General features: G+C 33.5%; 1 protein-coding gene across 1 annotated transcript; it reads left to right on the top strand.

The window, feature by feature from the left end:
- Positions 1 to 305: 305 nt before the first annotated feature.
- Positions 306 to 20,924, top strand: LOC140063001 (regulator of G-protein signaling 22-like). The gene is made up of 22 exons (XM_072109429.1): positions 306 to 330; positions 822 to 850; positions 6,567 to 6,629; positions 6,981 to 7,217; positions 7,351 to 7,464; positions 7,815 to 9,004; positions 9,711 to 9,875; positions 10,177 to 10,357; positions 10,776 to 11,077; positions 11,625 to 12,108; positions 12,529 to 12,630; positions 12,873 to 13,067; positions 13,386 to 13,484; positions 13,806 to 13,965; positions 14,275 to 14,453; positions 15,192 to 15,419; positions 15,787 to 15,948; positions 16,499 to 16,681; positions 17,084 to 17,236; positions 17,764 to 17,980; positions 18,431 to 18,511; positions 19,116 to 20,924. Exons 1-22 carry the CDS (start codon positions 306 to 308, stop codon positions 19,322 to 19,324), a joined length of 4,758 nt encoding a protein of 1,585 aa, XP_071965530.1. The 3' UTR covers positions 19,325 to 20,924.
- Positions 20,925 to 22,823: the final 1,899 nt, after the last annotated feature.

The raw sequence follows: 22,823 nt of genomic DNA, 5'->3' as shown, positions 1-22,823 counted from the left end.
ACCAAACAAAATATTACAACAAGATTACACGTTTCTCGCACAAACGCAGCATTGTTTTGCCATTTATATGCTAGTATAACAGCACAATACACATGGATAGGATGGTGGATGTTGAAGTTTTTGGACTCTCCGCCTTACCACGTTTCCACTGCTGCTGCTGAGTTAGCAGTAACTTTACAGGCGCACTGGGCTGTTGCCTGGTAGGCTAGAGAGAGTTAAATCCGGTACTGCCTACCCTAATTCCTAAGCTAATCGAGGCCTAACGAATGCAGTAATTTGTAAAGTGCTATTAAAGATAGATAGATATGCCTGAGAAGAAGCTATCTGTTGGTGAGTGAACAACAACAAAACATTTGGGCCTAGCCTATATATTCCAGTAGGCATAAGGCCTAGGCCTCTTCCTAGCTAGTGGCAAGGCTAGGCCTAGTTTAATAAATACTGGCTGGCCTCTAGGCCTAGCCTAGGCTAGCTAGAATAGAGGCTAGACAGGACAAATGAATTTGTTTACATCTCCCTGCCTAAATTAGGGCCCAGGGGAAAATCCATGATTTTTTAATGAAAGACCGTTAACAATGTAATATTTAATTTCATTTTAATATCTGCCTAGGGCTAGGCCTAGGCCCCTAGACCTAGTTCATATTGTCATTTTTGCTGTCATGATTTCTGTCTGGATTCTCCCCTGATGATTTGTTTGTATCCTGTATTGTTTGCAAATTTTAAATAATTAATATTTGAATTTTCAAAACAAATTGCATATTATAATTATATATTCATAATATAAATGCAATACTATTAATATTTTTTTTAACATTTTTATTTAGCCCCACCAGAGGTGACAATAGATGACCTTGTAAGTAACTGATTTTCTTTTAAATTTAATAAATTTCACTTTGATTTGATTTATTATTATTATTAATTAAAAAGATGAACTGGGTAAGTGCACACGGGCAAACTGTGTACACTGGACGTTTTATAGTTTATAGTCCTTATCCAAGTAGACTGAACTAAGAGCAATGTTGGACTTGAACCCATTCTGGGAATTGTTGATAAACTGCTCGGAAATTTAACCAGGCATTATTAATTGAAACAATTTTGACATTAAAATTGTCAGATGTTTTCTCCTAATCTGACGTAATTGTATTGAATTCTCACAGTAGGCCTACACTAAGAACAGTAATTTTCTATTGACTCGAACCCATGACATCCATTAGTTTGGACCACTAAACTAAGCTTTTTCTCATGGCTTGTTTTAGCCTGTTGATAGATTTACATCTTTTTATATAGTGGTTTAATTTGTAATACTATATATTCATCAGGAAAGGACAGTTTATGACACAGTAAGTTAGTCCATCTAGTGTATATCATCATAAATTAGCAATCATAATTTTATTACCAATATTAATATTAGTAACTTTCACTATTCTCATCGTAACTAAGACAACCAAACTTTGCATCTTATATTTGACCTGACCCCCTTGTCATGCTGTCTGGTAAACTATAAATAGAACCATAGTGGTAAGAGTGTATGTCATATGTTGCCACACCAAAAGCAAAGCAAAACAGAACACTGTATGTGTACAATAATGAGTCTGGCTTGCTGTACTGGGAGACTTTCATCCCACTTGAACTATAATGCCTCACAACATATGAGTTGTGCTATCCTTTCAAGTCAAGTAAATTTATTGTCATTTGTAAACATATAAAAAACATTTACATTGAAATGAATTTGAATGGTTTCGGCTAACAATAAATAAAAAGAGCTGGTGAAACTATCCCTGCCGGACACCATCCCGGTATTTCTAGAACTGGTTTCGGGGGTTGGTAAAAAACTAAGTCCCGCCGGACACCATTTCAGTATTTCAAAATGCGGGGAAGTACAAACTTCTTGGACAACACTTGCAATGTAGGATACACACTGCCTATTTGAACAGCATCGATATCTTTTTTTTGTAAATGTATTGATGTTAACTGCATCAATATGTCTACATTGAGTATCTACTTTGTACTCAATACCTAATACCTTGGCTACGCTAACAATTCTACTCTTAATTACTTGTTTTACAATATTGTGGTTGGTTAAACGCTTGCTAGTAATCAATAGGTCTTTGTTTACCTTCATATTGCATAAGGTTTAACTATCCTATTCTGTGGGTAATTGGTACGAAAACGGAATAGCTGAGAATCAATTTTATTGATTATTTTTGTGAAAAGTTATTTAAATTACCTTTGTCATTTCTGTAGTACATTTATAGAAATGCCTACTGTATCTTAGTGAAATAAAAATCTTGAATATTAAAATCAGTTGAATAGGAATAATACAAATTTGTTTCTGATTCCATCTTCATCATAATCATTTAAAGATGTATTGTACCCCAAAAACATGAAAAATGAAGATTAATAAAATCTAATTTTGAATAGGCCATTTTTTTAAAATAAAACTTTCATAGAAAAAAAAAACATAAAAAATAATATTTTCACTTATAAAAAGACAAAATAAACGGTTAAATTAACCAAAAACCTATTGTCTGACAATTTGACTATTTTTTGCTTTAAATTACATTTTTTCAGATTTTTATAACTATTATGTGACATTAAAATGACATATTCAACAAAAAAAATTTGAAAAGTTATTTTTTCAGGGGACAAAACCTTTAAATAAATGTCATCATTATTATAACCACAATTCATAATATCATGATTTAATTGTTGTTCACAATAATTTATTCAACAAAATGACGAGGCGGCTTAACAACACATTTACTAATATTTGCTTTAATTTATATGATAATGAATAATTTATAATAGATCTTAAATAAATAGAAAATTGCAATAATGAGAAAGATAACTATACTAATGCATGTCATTGCTAGGCAACCTGCATTTTGCTACTAAAACAAATTGTTTTACTTACAAAAAGACAAAAGAAACTGATAATTTTAACCAAAACCATTGTCTGACAGACAATTTAAGTATTTTTTTGCTTTAAATTACATTTTTTTGGGTAAATAATTTTTCGATCCAGTTTTTGGTTAAAGTGAGTAATTATGTGACATTAAAATGGCATATTCAACAAAAAATGTGAAAAAAAAAGTTTGTTTAGGGGGGGACAATCTTTAAACTTTCCCTGTGTCACTTTTCACAAGAAAAAATAGTACAAAAATCTTTGTATCTCAAGTTTGAAATACATTTTTTAACTGTCATTATTATTTAACAAGTTAAAACAAATCTAAGCAAGTTCTGTGATATTTATTTTCTATTTCTAATGCTTGAAAATATTTGCAAAAATGTAGCGAATAAGAACTCGTCCGAAGTGAAGAGTTTATTTCTGTTTTCCTATTAAACGTGTCAGAAGTCAAACAAACGGACATTTGTATAACTTAACTTGAATAGCTTATAGCCACAAACAATACTGTATACTACTAACTAACAATATAAAAGTTAGCTTGATCCTTCTGGATTTATTATAGTATACTGTCAGGTTTTGTGGAAAATACACTATGTAACTCCATCTGATGCTGTTACCAGAAAATCAGGTTACCTTTCAAAATGTTGAAAGTAATACCATTGATGTTGGGTTTTGGTAAGTTATGGCTGACAGCATCTGATGATTGTGTTACAAACATGACTAATTTAATAAGCAATGTTTTGTTGTCAGGTTTGTCAAACATCGCTTATATTGCAGTGATTGCAAAAATAAACAGTCTGTATCCTTTCATAAAAAGGATATTTTTTTAACAAGAAACTAAATTACAGTATAGCCTTTAATTTACTTTTTATTCTTGCATTTTTCATTTATTAAAATCACAGTGACAAAAAAACTGAATTACTTGTGTTGTTTTTATCATACCTAACACCAAAAGCTATAAAAAAAAGAAAATTCTCAATCATTGAGCAAAATATTTAGAATTAGAAAAAATCACAAGCTTGTCACAAATATCATTATCATATTGTAAAAAATAATGAAAAAAAAACAAAAATTATAAAACATTACATTATTATGCAAAAATGTATTGGCATATAAATTGTAGCAAAATAAAGTTAAAGGAAATATTATAATAGTTTGGTGTAATTTAAAAAAGACGAAACAAGAACACTTTTAATGGTAATTCGTAATTTTATAAACTACAATAACAATATATTGTACTGTACAATACTGTATGTAGCAACCTTTAAGGTGCATTTAGGATGCACTTTCAAACATTCAAAGATCAAAATAGTTCTATTTTTATGTGAAATACATTCATAGAAGGAAGTTTTTGAAGTTTGGTTATTTCTCTAGAGAGTTTCAGATTTAGTATTAAGGTAGAATTTCTGTCAGCACACAATACCTCATTGTAAACAATTTCAAAAACCTGACTGTCCTGAATGTTCATAAATCTCTCAGCTTGTGATCATTTAGCATTGTTGTTAGGAAACATGTCTTCTCTAGACTGCGCCAATTAGTTACTGTCGATTTTAGCATGAACTGTTTGTTACCTAGCAACTATTCACCAATATTGTAGAGAATCTCAATGCATTTTTTTATTGCTCAGCAATGACTGTTTTTGGTATCACTTGTTTGCCGTTTGAACATTAGCAACACAATGATGTCATGATTATTCTCTATTCCATTAAAATTAATGATGTATTTTGAATATGTGATGCGTTTATAATAATTCATATTATATCATTTTACAATCTGATTAAATTTAGAAACAAAACAGCATCAACAGGCCCGTAGCCAGGGGGGGTTTTTATGGTTCGGGCGAACCCCCCCTTTATAGCGGATCCCCCTTAACCAACTGCGAACCCCCATCCCTGACATGCCCAATACCTCACCCTCATCTCCAAAAATCCTCCAAATACGTGCCCCACAGTACAGTACTTCTCTGTATGAGCGTCGACGTACATCAGTATTTATGTGTGGCTATGAAGTATAATGTATCATAGAGGATTATAGTGAATATTAATATTTTACACTATAATATCTATGGTATCAAGTACTGTAGTTCACATTATGGCATCCGATTATTTTTTTCTAGACCACGCCGATACGTACTAAAATGTATCAATATCACCTATTTACATATTTATATTCCTCAACAAATTGCTGTAAATAAATATTATAGATAGAGCTAGCAAATAGCATTTGCCTTCACCCAGTGTGCTTTTTTCGGGGCTGCTCCTAGATATACGTTCGCATTGAACTTGAACGCAAAACAAAATACGAAGTAAATGATCAAACAATCGGCGGTTCCGCACAGAGCACGCGCATCTAACATACGGCAACAAATAGTTATCATCATTTAAATTATCGACGTGTTTGAGGAGGAGGAAAAAAGTACGATCTTTTTGCTCATTGGTTATATAGCATGCTGCACGAGAGTGTCTTTTCCGGCCATCTAGGGGTGTCATTTAACAAAATTCGCTTCGCATCAGGCTGGGGGAGGGGGGGGGGGTTGACCCAAATATTTAGTGTCCGAACCCCCCCTTGACAGATCCTGGCTACGGCCCTGGATCAACAGTGCCATTTTTCAATTTCAAATCAACTGCTTTTTAACAGGACACACCCATCGATTAGATGAGATTAATTTATTTTTGCAAAAAGTGAATAACTTTTATTCATCTTTTGAATACATAATTATATAAGGGCGTTAATTGGAGAAAAGATGGTTATGAGTTACAAATACAATCCAGATATCCATTTCTTCAAGTAGCTCTTTGATGCACCATGTCACATTCTTTTAAAGCTGCTTTATATTTCCACAGATACGACTTGCTTCTTTCCATTGTTATGGTTGCTAAGTGATAAAGCATATTGTTCCTTTTCAATAGATCACATACAAACCTATTTATTTAACTAAAGCTTCTATTTAAAGAAAGTTGAATAGCACACACTTTACCAAACAACTCCAACCCTGCTGTTAAGCCCTGTCTACACTATCAAACTAGTCATTTAAAAAAAAAGTGTGATGGGCCCAAATTGGTATTGATATTCCCAAATATGGTAGTGATATGACATCATCATCTAGTTTGATAGTGTAGACAGAGCTTTAAAGAAATAGGATCAAACTATAGTCAACTGAATAATTAATTTAATGATATTTACATTAGTGAAAAGACATACAGTATACAATGAGATAGACTGCTGACTGCAACAACAGAGTATGTTGACAAGTTGATCAATGCAACAGTCAAACTACTGTAGTACAATATCTATTGTTTTTATGTTCACATTCAACAGATTCTACAAAGAATGGTAATTAATAGTTTGTGGGTTAACTGTCAAATCCCAAGAATCATTTGATGTAATATGTAGTGTTGATCTATATTGTTAGTATGATTACACCCAGAAGGTTAAGAGGTTTACATTATTATCAATAAAACACTAGACCACTTGAGTGTTTGGTTTAAGTTTATAGCACATAATGTGTTCTTATAATGAACAAATAAATTAGTTTATAGTTTAGAGCATTCTTAAATCTATGAAGGAGGCTTTAGTAAATTAAGTTTACCCTTGAGCTATACATTATATTGCACATCGTTTTGTGTTTTAATAAATGCATATATTTTGTTTTCATTTACAGGAGGAATACTTGGCAACGGACAATTTATTCATTGAATATTTTAATGCGTTTCTCAAATTGCCAGTAAGTATTGATATATTTTAAAAAGGTACAAAATTAAAAAACCACATGAGATGTTACAAACAAACATATTGACACTGTGCATCCTGAAAAAAAAAATGTTTAATGTATAAAGAAGTTATTGAATAATGGCATGACAGTGACACAACTTATTAGTTATATAGCGCCCCTATAATATCCTAATTAATGCCATACTCATAATCTCATAAAGTAGCCAATATATGATTTCTACCTCAAATGGCCAGAATAAAAAATGATGCTACTTTGTAAGTGATTACTGTACTAATGGCTTTACTCTATTCTAGAAGAATGAATGCCACAATGAAAACTAACTACCTATCATTTATTCATCAGACTTTTGTGGAGCCTCTAGCATTCAACAAAGAACGTGGTGGATTTGAGGTGGTCACCAATGCCAAGCAAGAGCTAAAGAATCAAATGCAAGCTGCCGTCAGGTCTAAACAATCTCCCAACCACATCTACAAAGTTACTAAGCAAGTGCTTAATGAAAAGAATCCACCAAAAGTGAAATATGATGACGATAGTGAGGAGGAAGAAGAACCGGAAATTAAAACTACATTTAAAGTTCAGGTATAAATTATGCATTTATATTTCTTATACTATAATGCACTGTTTTATAAACTTTATGCCCTAAAGGCTTTTAAATTTGTGACACTTTTAACAGTGGTTTTACATTACACTTTAAATACTGTTTTGGTTTTAGTGTCTAAATAAAGAACAAGGAATCCAATGGATAAAAGAGGAAAGGATGCCAGCATTTCTGCACTCTGACATTTATCTTGAGTACCGTCTTGCTAAAGTTGTTTCTCAAACAGAGGTAAAGTACTGTAACTATTAAGTATTGAATATAAATCCTAAACAATGCTAATTTATTGGCTCTTTTTGAAACACATTTTCGGAGACAATATTATCACGATAAATAAAGGCCACCTCAGACAGCGTCGTAAAAACGAGGCCTGACTAGTCGTCTCGTCGAAAGAAAATTATATTGGTTCTCCTCATGACCTAAAAACTACGCCAACGCTATCTCAAGACGACTCGTCTCGTCTGGATTCAACTTGGACAGCACCAAGTTAGCTTTATGATGAAATAAAACAAACCAGTGAATTCTATAAAATTAGAGGTGAAATCTTAACCTTTAACAACCATGTTTTTTCATCTTGCTAGATTGCAACTAAAGAAGATAAACCGATACAACTTGTCATCGACTCATCTTATAAACCATTTATGATTGAAAAACCTGTTGTATCAAAGCCGGTTGCGGTAGATACAAAATCAGTCGCATTTCGTGACATGTTTATATGCCTTGGGGAAACACAGACCACACAAACCGATGACTGGTACAACGATGTAAAACTTGTCACAGACACCAACACAACTCAGAGTGCAAACAGTCGACCATTATCAGCACAATCTCGTCCAACAAGTGCACGTCCACCAAGTGCATTAAGTAAAGACTTGAGTATGATCGACAGTGGTGTGTGGAGTTTGTGTCGACAGGAGTCATTTTCAAATCCGTCTCAGACATTTAGCTTTGATGGTGATGCATCCATCAATAGCAGTAAATTATTTGATAATCCTCCCAAGTTACGCCCAACGTCTCCAAAACATTGGAGGGCGCCGATTGGAGATCAATCATGCGTTGTACTTGAGAGTGAAAAACGAAACTATGGTGGCGCTGTTCATTTACCAGTTGTGAAGCAAAATTTATCAAAAACGGAATTGGAAGAAGTTTTATCAGAGGGTGGGGAAAGTGGTGTTGAAAGCGAGAAAGCGGATAGTGAAACAGCTGACAATGAGGGATGTATTCAAACTGAAGATGGGAAAATAGAAAATGAAATGGACGTTAAAGTAATGAAACCAATCGTAGTGGATAACATTGATCAATTAGTAAAGATGACGGTGACTTATTCAATCAAGCGTGCACTACAGTGTGTGACAAACTGCTCTGACGAGGTAATCAATGCGTATTTAGATGAAAACGTACTCAAATCAGAAACTGTAAAATCGGCAGACCTTCAAGAAGACACTCTGAATAATATAGAAATTAGATCGCCCTCTATTGAAAGTGACCACATGTTGACCGTCCCGAAACAAATAGAATCTGCTTCATCAACATTTTCTTCTATGAATTCCGTAAAAGATTCTGTTGAAGAGGATTCTTTGATTGATAGTGATGAGGAGGAGGATGACAATTATACTATTTTTACAAGGACTAAGCGCTATGACTTAAGTAATAAGAAAGGCATTGATGCATTTAAGAATTTTCTATGTGGAAATTTGGGTGAAAAGTATTGGAGTTTATGGTTGGATCTTGATAGAGGAAATAGCATTTTAAATACAGATAATGAAAATCAGTAAGTACAGTATTATATGAATACTGCATACCTGTAGATCATACTTAAAAGATAAAAAAAGTACAGACTTAAAAATTCTATAAAGTGATGGAAGTATTAACCATCCATTGCTGATTATGATGATAATGTCCATTTGTATAGAGCCATTCCAAGAAAATTCCTCAATCATGGTACTGTATATTTAAATCATGGAGTAAAGATTTAGATGTTACACATTTCAACCACATATGTCATGTCATTGCTGCCAATTCATACCCCTTTCACATCAGTCGTTCTCTAATCTGTCACAACATAGGCTGTGTGTGAACACCAGGCAACCCCCTACTCATCTCAAAAAGATGTACTAGGTTCTCTAAAGTGCACACGCAAATATTTTGTGTACACTGGACCTATGGTTTATAGTCCTTATCCGTGAAGCCTCGTTCTACCACAAGTGATCCTCAAACTCAAATATTATTATATTATTATGGCTTTGGAACGCGGTTCTATAAATCTGAACTGACTGCTTAGAAGTAAAGATTTTAGGGTTGAAAGTCTGCACATTTCAACCCTGTTACATCACCACCTGATGTGGCTAGGTATCACACAATTTAAAACCAAGAATATCTTGAAGATCCAACCCAAAATTATTTGTACTGTAATTTTATATTTAAGAGTAAGTAAGTAATAGTCTGGAACTAATTTCGAAACTAAATTTTAATTGCAGATTTATATGTCAACTTCGAGAGAAATATGTGAATTCCAGAGGAGTGTGTGTTCTGCCACAAGAGGTGCAACGAAGTCTTGGATTCTCAGAGTCGTACAAGTGCTCATTCTTGGCAGATCTTCTGAAAATGCAACCTAAAGTTCTGGAACCATTACTTTTATACTGGTATGCTGATTGTTGTTTTGCTGTTTCATGATGATGTGTCTCGCTTTACTCGAATAAATTAGCGGCCCTAAAGCTCTGTCTACACAGATTAGTTTAACAAAAGAAGTGTGATGTGGTATTCCCAAATATGATAGTGATATGACATCATCATGTCCATATATGGACACATCACACTGTTTTTGTCAAACAAGTTTGATAGTGTAGAATTTTGGCTGCTTTCTGTTTGTGCGATTTGTTATGAATAAATATACCTGAAATATATTTATCTATTTTATCATCATCATTTATTGCTTTCTTTTAGGGCTCCTAAATTCTTAATGAGAGAACACTACAAGTGCAATCCTGCAACCAACTATCTGTACCGTCGGCAACAATTAAACCGTCCAGTATCGGTAGCAAACCCTGAACCAAAGGCTATTGCTTTACTGCCATTAAGACCAAAGACATGCATGCCAAAACTAAAGAGGGATGTAGTACCAAATGTAAGTATTTTCCCCCTAGCCTGTAAGGTTGCATGTACATTATTTTTCCAGAACTTTAAACTGACTTAGAGCTTAAAGTCACTATCAAACTAGTTTGACAAAAAAAGTGTTATGTGCTCAAATATAGTAGTGATATTCACATCATCATGTCCATATATGGGAACATTACATTTTTTTGTCAAATAAAGTTTGATAGTGTATAGACAGAGCTTTACTGTGACTGCTCTGTGTATTGTCAATTATTCCCAGCTTGAATCTTCAGAAGGAATTGGAGGAATCATTCTGTAACATGAACTATTTGATGCGTGTTAGAGACAGATTCTCCCCACAATTATTAAAGAAGTTTACTTGCATTATTAACTGATAAAATGTTTTTGTATAATCTAAACCCTTTTATGTTTTTTTTTCTTTCTTACAGGCTGGTTCTGCTTTACACAAAGAAGTTTCCCCTGCAACAATAAAAAATAGTACTTTTACAAATTTATCATTTGCAATCAATTTACAAGGAATAACGCCAAAACCACCAACAACTCGGCAAAAGATGAATGCAGAAACCCAACAAGAAGAGCTGAAAGAGCAGCCACATGAAAATACGAAACCAACTTCAAGGGCTGCCAGCGCCAGGTCAAGGCCAAACAGCAGGGCAAGCTTTAGTCGACCTGCATCCGCTCAACCGGTGACCAGATCTGAGAATAAATCTAAAGCAAGGGCAGTAAGAAGGTAACATTTTGGAATGAAATGATTAGTTTTCTTCGCCAATAGAAAATCTATGTGATATTGCACATTGTTGTCCATGTTCCTTTCAATTTATTTCACTTTACTTATAACTTAAATCAAGTGAATGAGCCTAAATGAAAGCATAGCTTGTTGCTTTAATCCTTTCTGTATTTACAATTATTTATGTATGCAGAATTTTTAATGAAATAATTTGTTGATATATACTTATATAAGATGGGTCTTCTTGTAGATGTTCTTGTCATTTATTTCATTAAATGTTTTGCTAGTATGTTTAAACATTTTATTTTTAAATGTTATGCTAACCCATGTGTCATGTCCTCAACTTGTTGCAATGCTTTGTTCATTTTGGTTAATCTTTATATAATATGTATGTAATCAGCTTTTACATTATCAGGAAAACATTAATGTCTCAGCAACATCAAGTTCTGAAAGAATATCATGACAGGATGGTGGAAATTTGTTGAATTGTAATAACTCTACTAACCAAGTTTTTAACTAACCAACAATAACTAACTTGTCTTAACCACAGTAGTCACACATTGCAAGATGACAGGCATGGAAACCAAGTTGATAACCAGTTAACCAACCTTAACCAACAAGGAATCAGCTTTACTAACACTAACCAGGGCACTAACCAGCACACTAACCAGGGCACTAACCAGCACACTAACCAGGGCACTAACCAGCACACTAACCAGCACACTAACCAGGGCACTAACCAGCACACTGTACTGCCTAACCATGATGCAGCAACTAACCATGAGGAGTATCAGTCCTTACCACTTTTCCCAATATCACCTCATTCCAAAAACCTTGTTTCCTTCAGTCTCCCAGGCCAATCAGCTAGGCCAAGCTCAGCCTGCAGCAGCAGGACATCTGACGTTAGTAGCAGAGCCTCTGATGAGAGTGAATTCTTTGGTGGAAGGCGGATAGAGAACTTACTACAAGGTTTAATGTTTGAGAAGAAATCTGGAGGATTCTTTATGACGTACTTGCAGCAACTAGGAGACAAGGTTAGATACAGATAGAGGGGAGATTATTATATGTGCTGCTGTGATGGCTATGAGTGACTTCTTTAAAGAAGTACTGAATAACGCCTGTATTCTTAAACCACCACGACTTTAGTCGTAGTTCATGATAAAACTTGAAAATGACATCATTTTAATTCATAACTAAATCAGCGACTAAATCAGGCCAACCTTGACTAAATCGAGACAGATTTTGATCGATTTTTCAATCCTTGATATGCAGGCTAAATCACCGACTTAATGGTTCGAAGTTTGAACTACGACTAAAGTTCTGTTTAAGAATATGGGCGTATGGGACAATTATTATGCACTTACATCTTGTTTAATTACACCCCCATAGTCTAAACTTGTCTTCACATTTAAATCTTGTTTTGTTATCTCCATTTGTTTTCTTCTATATTTTAGGTTTTAATCAATTGTCTTCATTGCTGGCATGATATTCAAGAATACCACACACTCTTTTTCTCAGACACTTTTAGTGAATATGTGCTGAACAGAAAAGCACAGGTTAGTGGCTGCATATTATCGCTATAACTTCTTTCAGAGAGCTGTAATTCTGTTTTTCAGGGAGACATTGTCATTGTCAAATATGTTACTTTGAATGACACTTCCCAGGATCAAGCTTTTTAGATTAATTTTGTTTTTGAAAATGCATTATATCAGTATTAAATGTACATTATCTCAACTTTTTAGTTTAATTAGTAGTCATTGTGAAAGGCATTTGATATTTTTTAACTTTTATATTGAAGGCAATTTTTGGTAAGCATGTTGTTCCTAGTGGGTATTATCACATAGGCTGCTCAAAAGACATTCAAGGACAAGTGCGGCGGGAGATATCTCCACCATTTGAGGAGCTGTTTGACCTAACTGAAGAGTATATTCTAGAGAAGTTGGCACAACCCTTTTCTGAAATGAAACAATCTGATCAACGTTTGTATGATAAGGTTAGGAGCAATATTTTAATATCCAAGTAAATACTTTATACCTGGTTCACAACACAAATATAACAACAGTCATACATAGATATCTCCTAAAATAATCAGAGTGTATAGAGGTTTCAGACACTAGTTTGTCTGGGTGTAAAGTAACAGCCATGTAAAAAGGTTCACTCCACTCAAAACATACCAATCTAGTAATTCTGTTTCATCTGTATGTTCTCAATACCACTAGCCGTGTTTCATCACTTTTTTAAATGTCTGAATATTAGTATTGAAATTATAAAAGTAATTATCTATTATTTATATTTATTTGGTAATATTTAGATTCAGATGACGCAAGAGGAAAGACGTGTTGAAACAAGGGAGTCTAGATACTTAAGACGGTTGCAGAGAAGAACTATGTTCAAAGAGGCAGGCATACACGTACAAACTCTTTATCTTTTTAACCTGTACTTTTGATTGAAAAGCATCATTTTGCTGTGTGTTTCATTTAGTTTTAATCTTTAAAATACACTTTATTTCGCACAATTCATGTAATTTTCTCATTTAAAAATATGGTACTGAATTTTTAAGTCAAAATTCTTATTAGTCATGTGTACACGGTCTTACCGTATCCCTCACCAAAAACAATAATAATAATAAAGGTGAATCCCCATGCACTGGTTTCCTGTTTAGGGACCACTGCCAGATTATAAAATGTGTATATTTTCACTATTAATTGTTAAATTTTGTTATTTCATGTAGAGAATTTCCACCCCAGATATAGGGCCTGAGGATGATGCTACTAAGCAAACTGCTTACTACCAGTCACTGTGGGATAAAGTCCCTCAAGAGTTCAAAGACTATGATTTCAACAAGCTCATTCACAATAGACTTGAGTTAGAACACTTTAAGCAATTTCTTGGTACGCATTTTAATTTGTTACTATTTTAAAATGTCATTTATTCAAGGGATTCATCTTTATATTGCTGGCAGACATCAGTCAATGGTGCATCCAGCTTAAACAATATAAATGATATTAAGTTTGAGCACTTAATACAAATGGAACTTAATGTTGTGAAAACTATCTTGTGCCCTGTATACCACAATGCAATGAATTATCAATACATTTATTTTGCAGATCATCCTGAATTTTTTTTTCTAATTTAAGTGTTTTACTGACAGTTTATCAGAAAAAAACACTGTTATAACCATTTTTATATATAAATTTCAGAGGAGAATTATGCTGTTACAGACCTGTTATGTTGGATGGACATTGAGTCATTCCGACGTACATCACATATTGATAACCTCAGACGAGATAAAAAAGCCAAGGACATTAAGATTCGTTATTTGAACAAAAAGTATTTTTTTGGTTCTAACAGTCCTGCCACTCGTCAGCAACAGCACTTGGTATGTAGGTCATAGGTCATAGGTCATAAATAAAATAAAACCCTTAATTAATGGGACACCTATACTAGACTTATAATGTATACCCTTAAATAGGGGTGTCCTCTGAAGTTTACCATCTGAATGGGGTTGATCATAGTGTGAAGGTGGCCTCTTAATGGTCTCCTAAATAGGGTTCTCCTTTAAATAGATTTGTCTGACAAATTGGTCATTAAACCGTTTTCCCGTCAACCATTATGGCACTCAATGACCAGTAATGTGTGATCAAAGTATGAATGGTCACTCAATGGCCAGTAATGTGTGATCAAAGTATGAATGGTCACTCAATGGCCAGTAATGTGTGATCAAAGTATGAATGGTCAATTTTGTTTGTAACTTAATATATATTTATTATTTATTAAACTGGAACAAATCAATTTTGTATGTATTTCATGTATCTGGTTTTAATGTATAGATTTACAAGTTTGAATGTTTTAATAAATTGAATTGTTAAAAGTGCTATATACAATATTAACATTATCTAAGATTGTATTTAAGCCATTAAATATATTATACTTTACCTACTTAGTCCGGGACATGCCCAAACTTATGACTAGATTCCTCCATAACTTCCATTGTGACAACCAGTTCTTCTCTCTAGTACATCAATGTATGTGAGTGCTGGTCTTCATTGTTTTGCAAGCCCATGTTTTGGCTGCCACATCAGAACATTATAAAATGATTTAATTTTTACACAATTAGGTTATGCAAGCTGGCGGAGGCTGGGGAAAGATTCTATTGGATCGTCCCCCTACCCAGATCCTCATTGAAGCTCAGAAGTATGTCCAAGATAGAATTCAAAAGAAGTGGCTTCCAATGTTCTTATCAACCGATGGTTTCTATCAACGGATGAAGCCGCTGTTAAAAATAGACGACGTTGTGGATGACCTCCTTCTGGCCAAGAAACAACGCTCAATGGCTATTTATAAGGTAAGGCCTTAACCCTAATAACTAACTATTAAGTTCCTAATAGACTCATCCATGACAGAAAGAAACATTTTAATAATAATATTTTTAAATATGATTTCAAGAAAAATGGTGTTATTTCATTTTGATTATGTTATTATAATACCACATACATTTTTTAATTATTATTATTATTTAATCATTATTGCTGCTTCTAGAAGTTACTTGTTTACTTTTATATTTTACTGGTTTGAAAAAAAAAGAAAGAACAATTTTAATTACAATAATAATTTTAATTTCGATGAAAAAACATATTAAAATGATTTCTTTTGAATATGTTGTTATAATACCACATACTATTTTAATTATTATTATTTAATCATTATTGTAGCTTCTAGAAGGCAAGTGGGTATCATCCTCACGAGAAATTATCGCTTTTCGTCATGCTATGCAGAACGCGGTCACTTGCAGCCAGCTTCGTAAATTTGTTTCATTGCGAGGTGATCATTTGGAGAATGATATTTTATTTTGGTTGGAAGTACAGAAGTTCAAGGCAAGTGCTTATAGTTAAAACTGAATATGGTAGTGATGTGCCCAAATATGGTAGTGATATGCCCAAATATGGTAGTGATATGACATCATCATGTCCATATATGGGCACATCACATTTTTTTTGTCACATAAAGTTTGATAGTGTAGACAGAGCTTAACAATTATTATGTTATGTCTTCTAAAGCTAAGTTAGTCAAATATAAAATTTAAACTCTGATTTTGATTCAAGTAGGTCTTAATTAAATTAATAACAATTCAATTGCACAAAAATCATAGAAAACTCCATAAATCAATTCTCCCAGCATTCTACGGCTTGCCTAATAGGTCAAAATTGTTTTGGTAGAGTTTTCAGAGGGTCCAGTATTACGAGAGTTGACTGTTAACTTATTATTAAATTACATGCATATTATGTCACAATACTGTCATTAGCGTAAACGTAACTTTGATTATATACAATTGTTACCTATAGACACTATAGTTTAAAGCTGGTCAAAACATTAACATTCTTGCAAATTTCTCGGTAATAACTTTACTACTTTTTATACAATTAGGAAATGTACCACAACCACACTGAGGAATCCTTAATTCATCAAAAGATCCAGACAATCCTAGCTTGCTTCATCAACTCCGAGATGCCGCCATCCCTCCAGATTGATATCACTCCAGAACAAGCAGAGAAGCTACTGGATAAAAGGATGAGAGAGTTTGGACCATATGCTTTCCGAGAAGCTCAGGTATAAATACAGCTATAACCAAACAATAATGAACAGTTGCCATCTTTTCATTTTAAAACACTCAAAACATTTTGTTACTTGGCAAAATTCTTTCAAGTTATCATCCTGAATTGTGGTTCGATTTTGTAAATAGCTAAAAACCAACACATCATGCCTAATGATTTTCAGGAAAATCGATGATTGCTTTGTTCACAAAATAAATATCGTTGATATAAAGTTTGCAGTACTGTTGAGTTTCTCGACGTTTCGATCAATAATGCTTTGATCGTCCTCTTTTCAAAACTAATACATGTGGTGTACCGCAAACTTTATATCAACATTTGATTTCGCCATGCAACCTTCAAACAAATCAAATATCGCCAAAAATATTAAAAAGCATCTTAATTTATTTTTTATTTTCAGATGACTGTGTTCCGTGTTCTGTATCCGCATTGGAATGAATTTCTTAAATATAAGAACACCGTTGCCGAAGAAAAACTCCTTTATGAACTAGAAAAGAAAAAGAAGAGGCAAATGAGGAAAGAGATGGAGAAGAAAAGGATACAACAAGATAAGGTAAATGATTTCAAGAACATTTATTCAAATTAGAAACTAAACCCATCATCGACTACTGATCGTGAGATCCAGGTTCGAATCCAATCCAATCCGCATTGCTTGTGTCCTTGGGCCAGATACTGATCGTGAGATCGAGGTTCGAATCCAATCCAATCCGCATTGCTTGTGTCCTTGGGCCAGATACTTTACTTACGTTTGCCTCTCTTCACCCAGGTGTATAAATGGGTACCCGGTTAGATCAAGACACAACTTTGCGCTGATTGCTAGCTGCACTATGTTAGTATGTTTCTATAGGTGTTTGATCAGGAAAAAATGACTGGGGTAATAATGTTCAGCGCTTAGAGGTTTCACAACAATAGGCGCTATAAATCCAAGATATTATTATTATTATTATTATAGTAACACCAGCTCCCGGCTCTTTCTCAAACTAAACACATCTCTATTATTAATATGATAAACAAATAAAATATACTATGATTAGTTGGAAGGAAAACTGAAATGAAAATCAACCATTTGTTGGAATTTAGGAATTTGCAAGAAAAGGTTACATATCAGAGTATGAGGATGATCGTACCAGCAATGCATCAGCAACACAAACATCAAAGAGTTTAAATGAGTTCTTTGAGGATAATTTTGATGACGGTATTCAGAAAGTGGAATGGAAATACTCGCACTATGTATCGGCTATAGAGGATGAACAGGTGCGTCTGAATGGAGATGACAGAGCTTCCAGTATTTTATCAGGTATTTCGTGCAGTTGTTAAACTTTACAGACACATCTCTTTTTTTTAGTATTGTGTGAGTTCATGTCACTTTTATTACAATTCTCTGTTATTCTCAGTATATAATATGTACATTTGTGACAATTAAAGTAAGTTTAAAAAACACAAAAAGCATTTCTGAAAGAGAGAAAGATTATTATTATTATTAAAGAATTGGCTGTCCTTATGCAAGATGCAAGATACACTCTTTGCCTGAAGAGTTGAATGAAGATTTCATAGAAAATTAGGCATCAGTAAACAACACCAAGCAACTACAAACAATACAAATTATGTCTATTTGTGACATGAGGACACCTCCTATAGTCACACTACAATTATTTTGGAAATGTTAAGATAACTTTTATTATTAAATCAAACTTGTTTTAAACTTGTGTTAAAGGGATGTCTTAATAATATCTGTATATTTATTTAGTACTCCACAGTATAGCCGATGAAGAATCAAAACATTCTACTGACAGTACTGTTGAAAAAGAAAATGACAAAAATAGACAAAGTGAGTATTGAGTCTGTTAATTATACATAACTGAAAATAAAATATAAAATATATATATATATATATAATTTTCACCACCCACCACAATTCCCCAGCACAGATCATCATATTTTATATGAATAAATAAATATATGCGGCATAAACTATACCCCAGGCTCAACTATCTATACAAGGCCGTAGTGAGAGGTTAAAAACAGATGAGGCATAAGTCTGTTTTTAACCTCTCACTACGGCCTTGTATAGATAGTTGAGCCTGGAGTGTATAGTTTATATAAATCAATGCTGTGAAGAAGAAATGTTAATCATTTTCAAACATTTTACAGCATATTTCAATATTGTTATTATTTATTGCCAACATTAAACACTTTTAACTATACTATACTCTTAATAGACAGCCTAGAAATAAGTTAACTCTTAATAGACAGCCTAGAAATATACCAATGCCAATATACAGTGTGTATATATATGTGTGATTTCAATGCCAATATACAGTGTGTGTAGATATGTGTGATTTCAATGCCAATATACAGTGTATATATATATGTGATTTCTATGTTTATGTTTTATTACTATATTTTAATTGCATCTTTCTTTCTATTAAAAGCTAAATCTAGAAACAAAGGTGACACAAGGGCTCAAAAATACAAAGATTCTATTAGAACAAAAAGAACGTCCACAGCCAGTGAATCTATCATTAAGTCCACTACAGAGGGGTCAGAGAGGTCAGATAAAGTGAAGAAGCAGGTTCGAATGCAAGATCGACCAATTTCACGTGTAGGATCAGCTAGACAAAGGTCAAAGTTGAGTCACTGAAGAAGATGAAAAAATGACTAACTTCATTTGTAAGATGGCCTAGACAAAGTTGTGTTACTGCAAAAAGAGACGGGTTTAAATGCAAAAATGGTCAAACATCACAAATCGGTAGATGGGCTAGACAAAGGTTGAGTCACTGAAGAAAAAGGAAAGTGACAAAAATTACCAACACCATGTGTAAGATTGGCTAGACAACGGTCAGTGTTGCGTCACTGAAAAAGAAACAGGTTTGAATGCAAAAATGGCCAAACATCATTAATAGTATAATCGTCTATACAAGGTCAAAGTTGAGTTACTAAAAAGTGGAAAATATCTAATAGTTACACTAAACTGTACATAGTAGTACTAGGTAGTAAACCCAACAAGTAAATTCAATGCGGGTTACAAAACTTATATTTAATACTGACATGTTGATTATATCCCATAACTATTATGAAGGTAGGTATTACATGTTGCCAAAGATATTAAGTTACAAAAATGAACGTGTTATGAAAGAATACTCATAAACCTAGCTTTATTACACCCTGTCTACACTATCGGACTTTATGTGACAAAAAAATATGATGTGCCCATATATAGACATGATGATGTCATATCACTACCATATTAGGGCAAGTCACACTAGTTTGATAGTGTAGACAGAGCTTAAGTTATAAGTTGTAATACAATTTATAATGGTTTCGTTGTGTCACCAGAGCAGCAAGACTATTTTCTTAGCAATACTGTATAATGAAATCATGCTTTTATTTGTGCTTCGTAAATTTAAGAATCAAATAAATTAATATAATCGATTTTAATTCTGTGTTTTAATAAGAACAAAATAAATATATTACAGTTTATATATATCCAAAGGCAAATTACTGAAAAAAATGACAATGCTGTGGGTATCAGTGGCTGGATCTCAATGGAGATACAAAAATAAAAAGCGAAAAGCTAAATCAAAACGATAAAGTAAACAGCCAGAAAAGTTAGCAGAGCTTTCGGGCAACACTAGCCCTTCATCAGTGCAAGATACAGTTTATATATATATATATTCTTTGACTTTGTCTATGTTTATTGTAAATATAATATGCATTCAATGATCTAGGAACAGGAGTCGGCAATTATTTGTGTTCGAACAAAACTAAATTAAAGTTTTTAAATGGATCAAATTTTTCAGTGTTGATTTTTATATACAGTAAAAGTAAATAAATAAGCCTCAGAATAGTAAAACAAATGTTTAAAATGTTAATTTAAATCATTCCTCTCAAAATAATTAAACCTTGATCGATTGTATTTTGTGAAAGAGCAAGTCCCAGACACCTTTCAAGAACAAAATTCTAGTGTATATATATATATATATTAATAACCTTTTTTATCTTTCAAAAAAAAGGAGATGGGTTGACTTTGAATTCACCATAGGCATTTAGATTAGATTTTATTTCATAAGTTATTCATCATCATTAACTCATGTTATTTATTACCTCAACCATAATTAAACAAATACCAAATGACCACAACTTTTATTATAGTGTGCTTAAAAATACTCTTTTATATCAGTTTTGAATGTCTATTTACATTCCATTGCATTCTGCTGTAAATAATAAATATATTGATATATAAACGGTATTTATTTTGTGCTTTTATCAATTTTGTCAAAGATGTGACATTGTTATGTTCTGGTGGTAGAAACAGTCTTCTCGGATAAGGACTATAAACCGTAGGTCCAGTGCAGTCTTCTCGGATAAGGACTACAAACCGTAGGTCCAGTGTACACATCTGGCTCATGTGCACTTTAAAGAACCTAGTACATCTTTCGAGACGAGTAGGGGGTTACCCCGGTGTACTAGTTCACACACAGCCCCATCATATACACTGGGGCCTCTGGGAGAACAGTCTTAGTCTGAAGAGGCTACCCAGTATAAGTATAATATAATAATAAATAAATGAAAAAATACTATGGGACAGTGATGATAGTGGCGGAAACATTATGACGATTTATGACACTGATATTGTAATATTCTCTGAGATTGTTACAGTGCGGCGTTTTCGATCATCTGGGTGGTTTGACTCCGTCCAGTATTTCACTACACTCTTGGGCTAATTCATAAATACTAGTAAAATGATTTACACAATAATGTTGTGCAGTGAAATTTAACTGTTGTTATTACAGGATGCCTCTTACGGAAATTATAACCAGGTGATATCGTGACTAAATTTCTATTGGTTGAAAGTTTTTTTATTTTATTGATGTATAGGGGGCGTACTCACATTTATCTATACAATCATTCGAGGAAGCGAGGTACAAAAAAGAAACCTCGAAAAGAAGCCCCCTCCTTGGTCATTAAATATACTCTCGAAAAGAAGCCCATCTCGAAATCAAGTACACTGGGTTGCATCTGAATAGTTAACATTACCACAATTATCATAGGTGATTATGTTTTTCAAAGTATAAGTGCAATTTCCGGGAACCTTGCTCTATTTTCATTCTTAGCTCTGCCCCAACCATGGTTGGTTACTAGGTCTAATGGAGACTTAATATTTATTTTCATATTTCAATGAATAGGTATACTTCCCGGGGACAAGCTCTATTGTCCTGGTAAGTCTTATATTATAGTTTGTTTCATATAATTTCAAATTATGTGAAGTTTTTTCGGCCGGGAACCTAGCAGCTCTATATTTTAAAATTGTCTTTGCTCATCCCCAAGCATGGTGGGGAACTGACGACTCTTATATATTTTGAAACAAAATAATAGATGTCATTTCCGGGGACCTCGCAGCTCTATTTTAAACAGTTTGGTATGCCGTGCGTTGTCATTCAAATGAGTTTGTGAATTTGTAATGGAGAAGATGGTACATTGTTAATCATTCGCGGTCAACACGCCATTCACTGTTAAATTTATTAGAAGGTTGTTCAAATCATGTAAGTAAAACATTTTTTTCGTGCAGAAACCTAGCAGTTCCTCTCTTTTAGTTTGCAAAAGTAATCTCGAAAAGAACTCCATGTGGAAAAAAAAGCCCACCCAAGAGTACTAACAAATGAAGGAGCACATGGGCTTCTTTTTGCGATTTTATGGCAGTTTAATGAATAAATGAATGCCATACAACTTTATTTCTGATTTTAAAAAAGGTTCACTTGTTAACCCTCTAAATATCTGTCAAAATAAAAGAAAACAATATTAATTTTCCATTGGAAAAAAAATAAATATATCCGTAGAGGTTTGAACCGGGCCCAATCTAGAGCTGAGAGCACTCAAACCTGAGCATCAACCGTTACGCCACGACGTATATGACTTAACAGCCGATAATAGTCTATTTATACGTGTATTACGCAATTCATCATTACGTCATAAATATCAAATTGACCTTGCTTAAACCAAAATGATCAGTTAGCTCAGTCGTCTGAGCGTCGTGTTAACACACGTATGTCGTGGGTTCGATTCCCACGCTGGTCGGTGGAATAGAGTTAAGGCTATACGAGCCACTGTGTTTGGGGTTCACAGATCATACGTTCCCCTTT

The sequence above is a fragment of the Antedon mediterranea genome, chromosome 11, assembly GCF_964355755.1.
Source record: "Antedon mediterranea chromosome 11, ecAntMedi1.1, whole genome shotgun sequence".
Lineage (NCBI taxonomy): Eukaryota > Metazoa > Echinodermata > Crinoidea > Comatulida > Antedonidae > Antedon > Antedon mediterranea.
Note: the sequence above shows the minus strand (reverse complement) of the source record. Positions and strands in the feature narration are given on the sequence as shown.

Coding starts and splice junctions, on each gene's coding strand:
- LOC140063001 (XM_072109429.1), top strand. CDS start 306: ATGCCTGAGAAGAAGCTATCTGTTG. Junction 331..821: donor TGAGAAGAAGCTATCTGTTG/GTGAGTGAACAA, acceptor ATTTTTATTTAG/CCCCACCAGAGGTGACAATA. Junction 16,682..17,083: donor ATGCTTTCCGAGAAGCTCAG/GTATAAATACAG, acceptor TTTTATTTTCAG/ATGACTGTGTTCCGTGTTCT.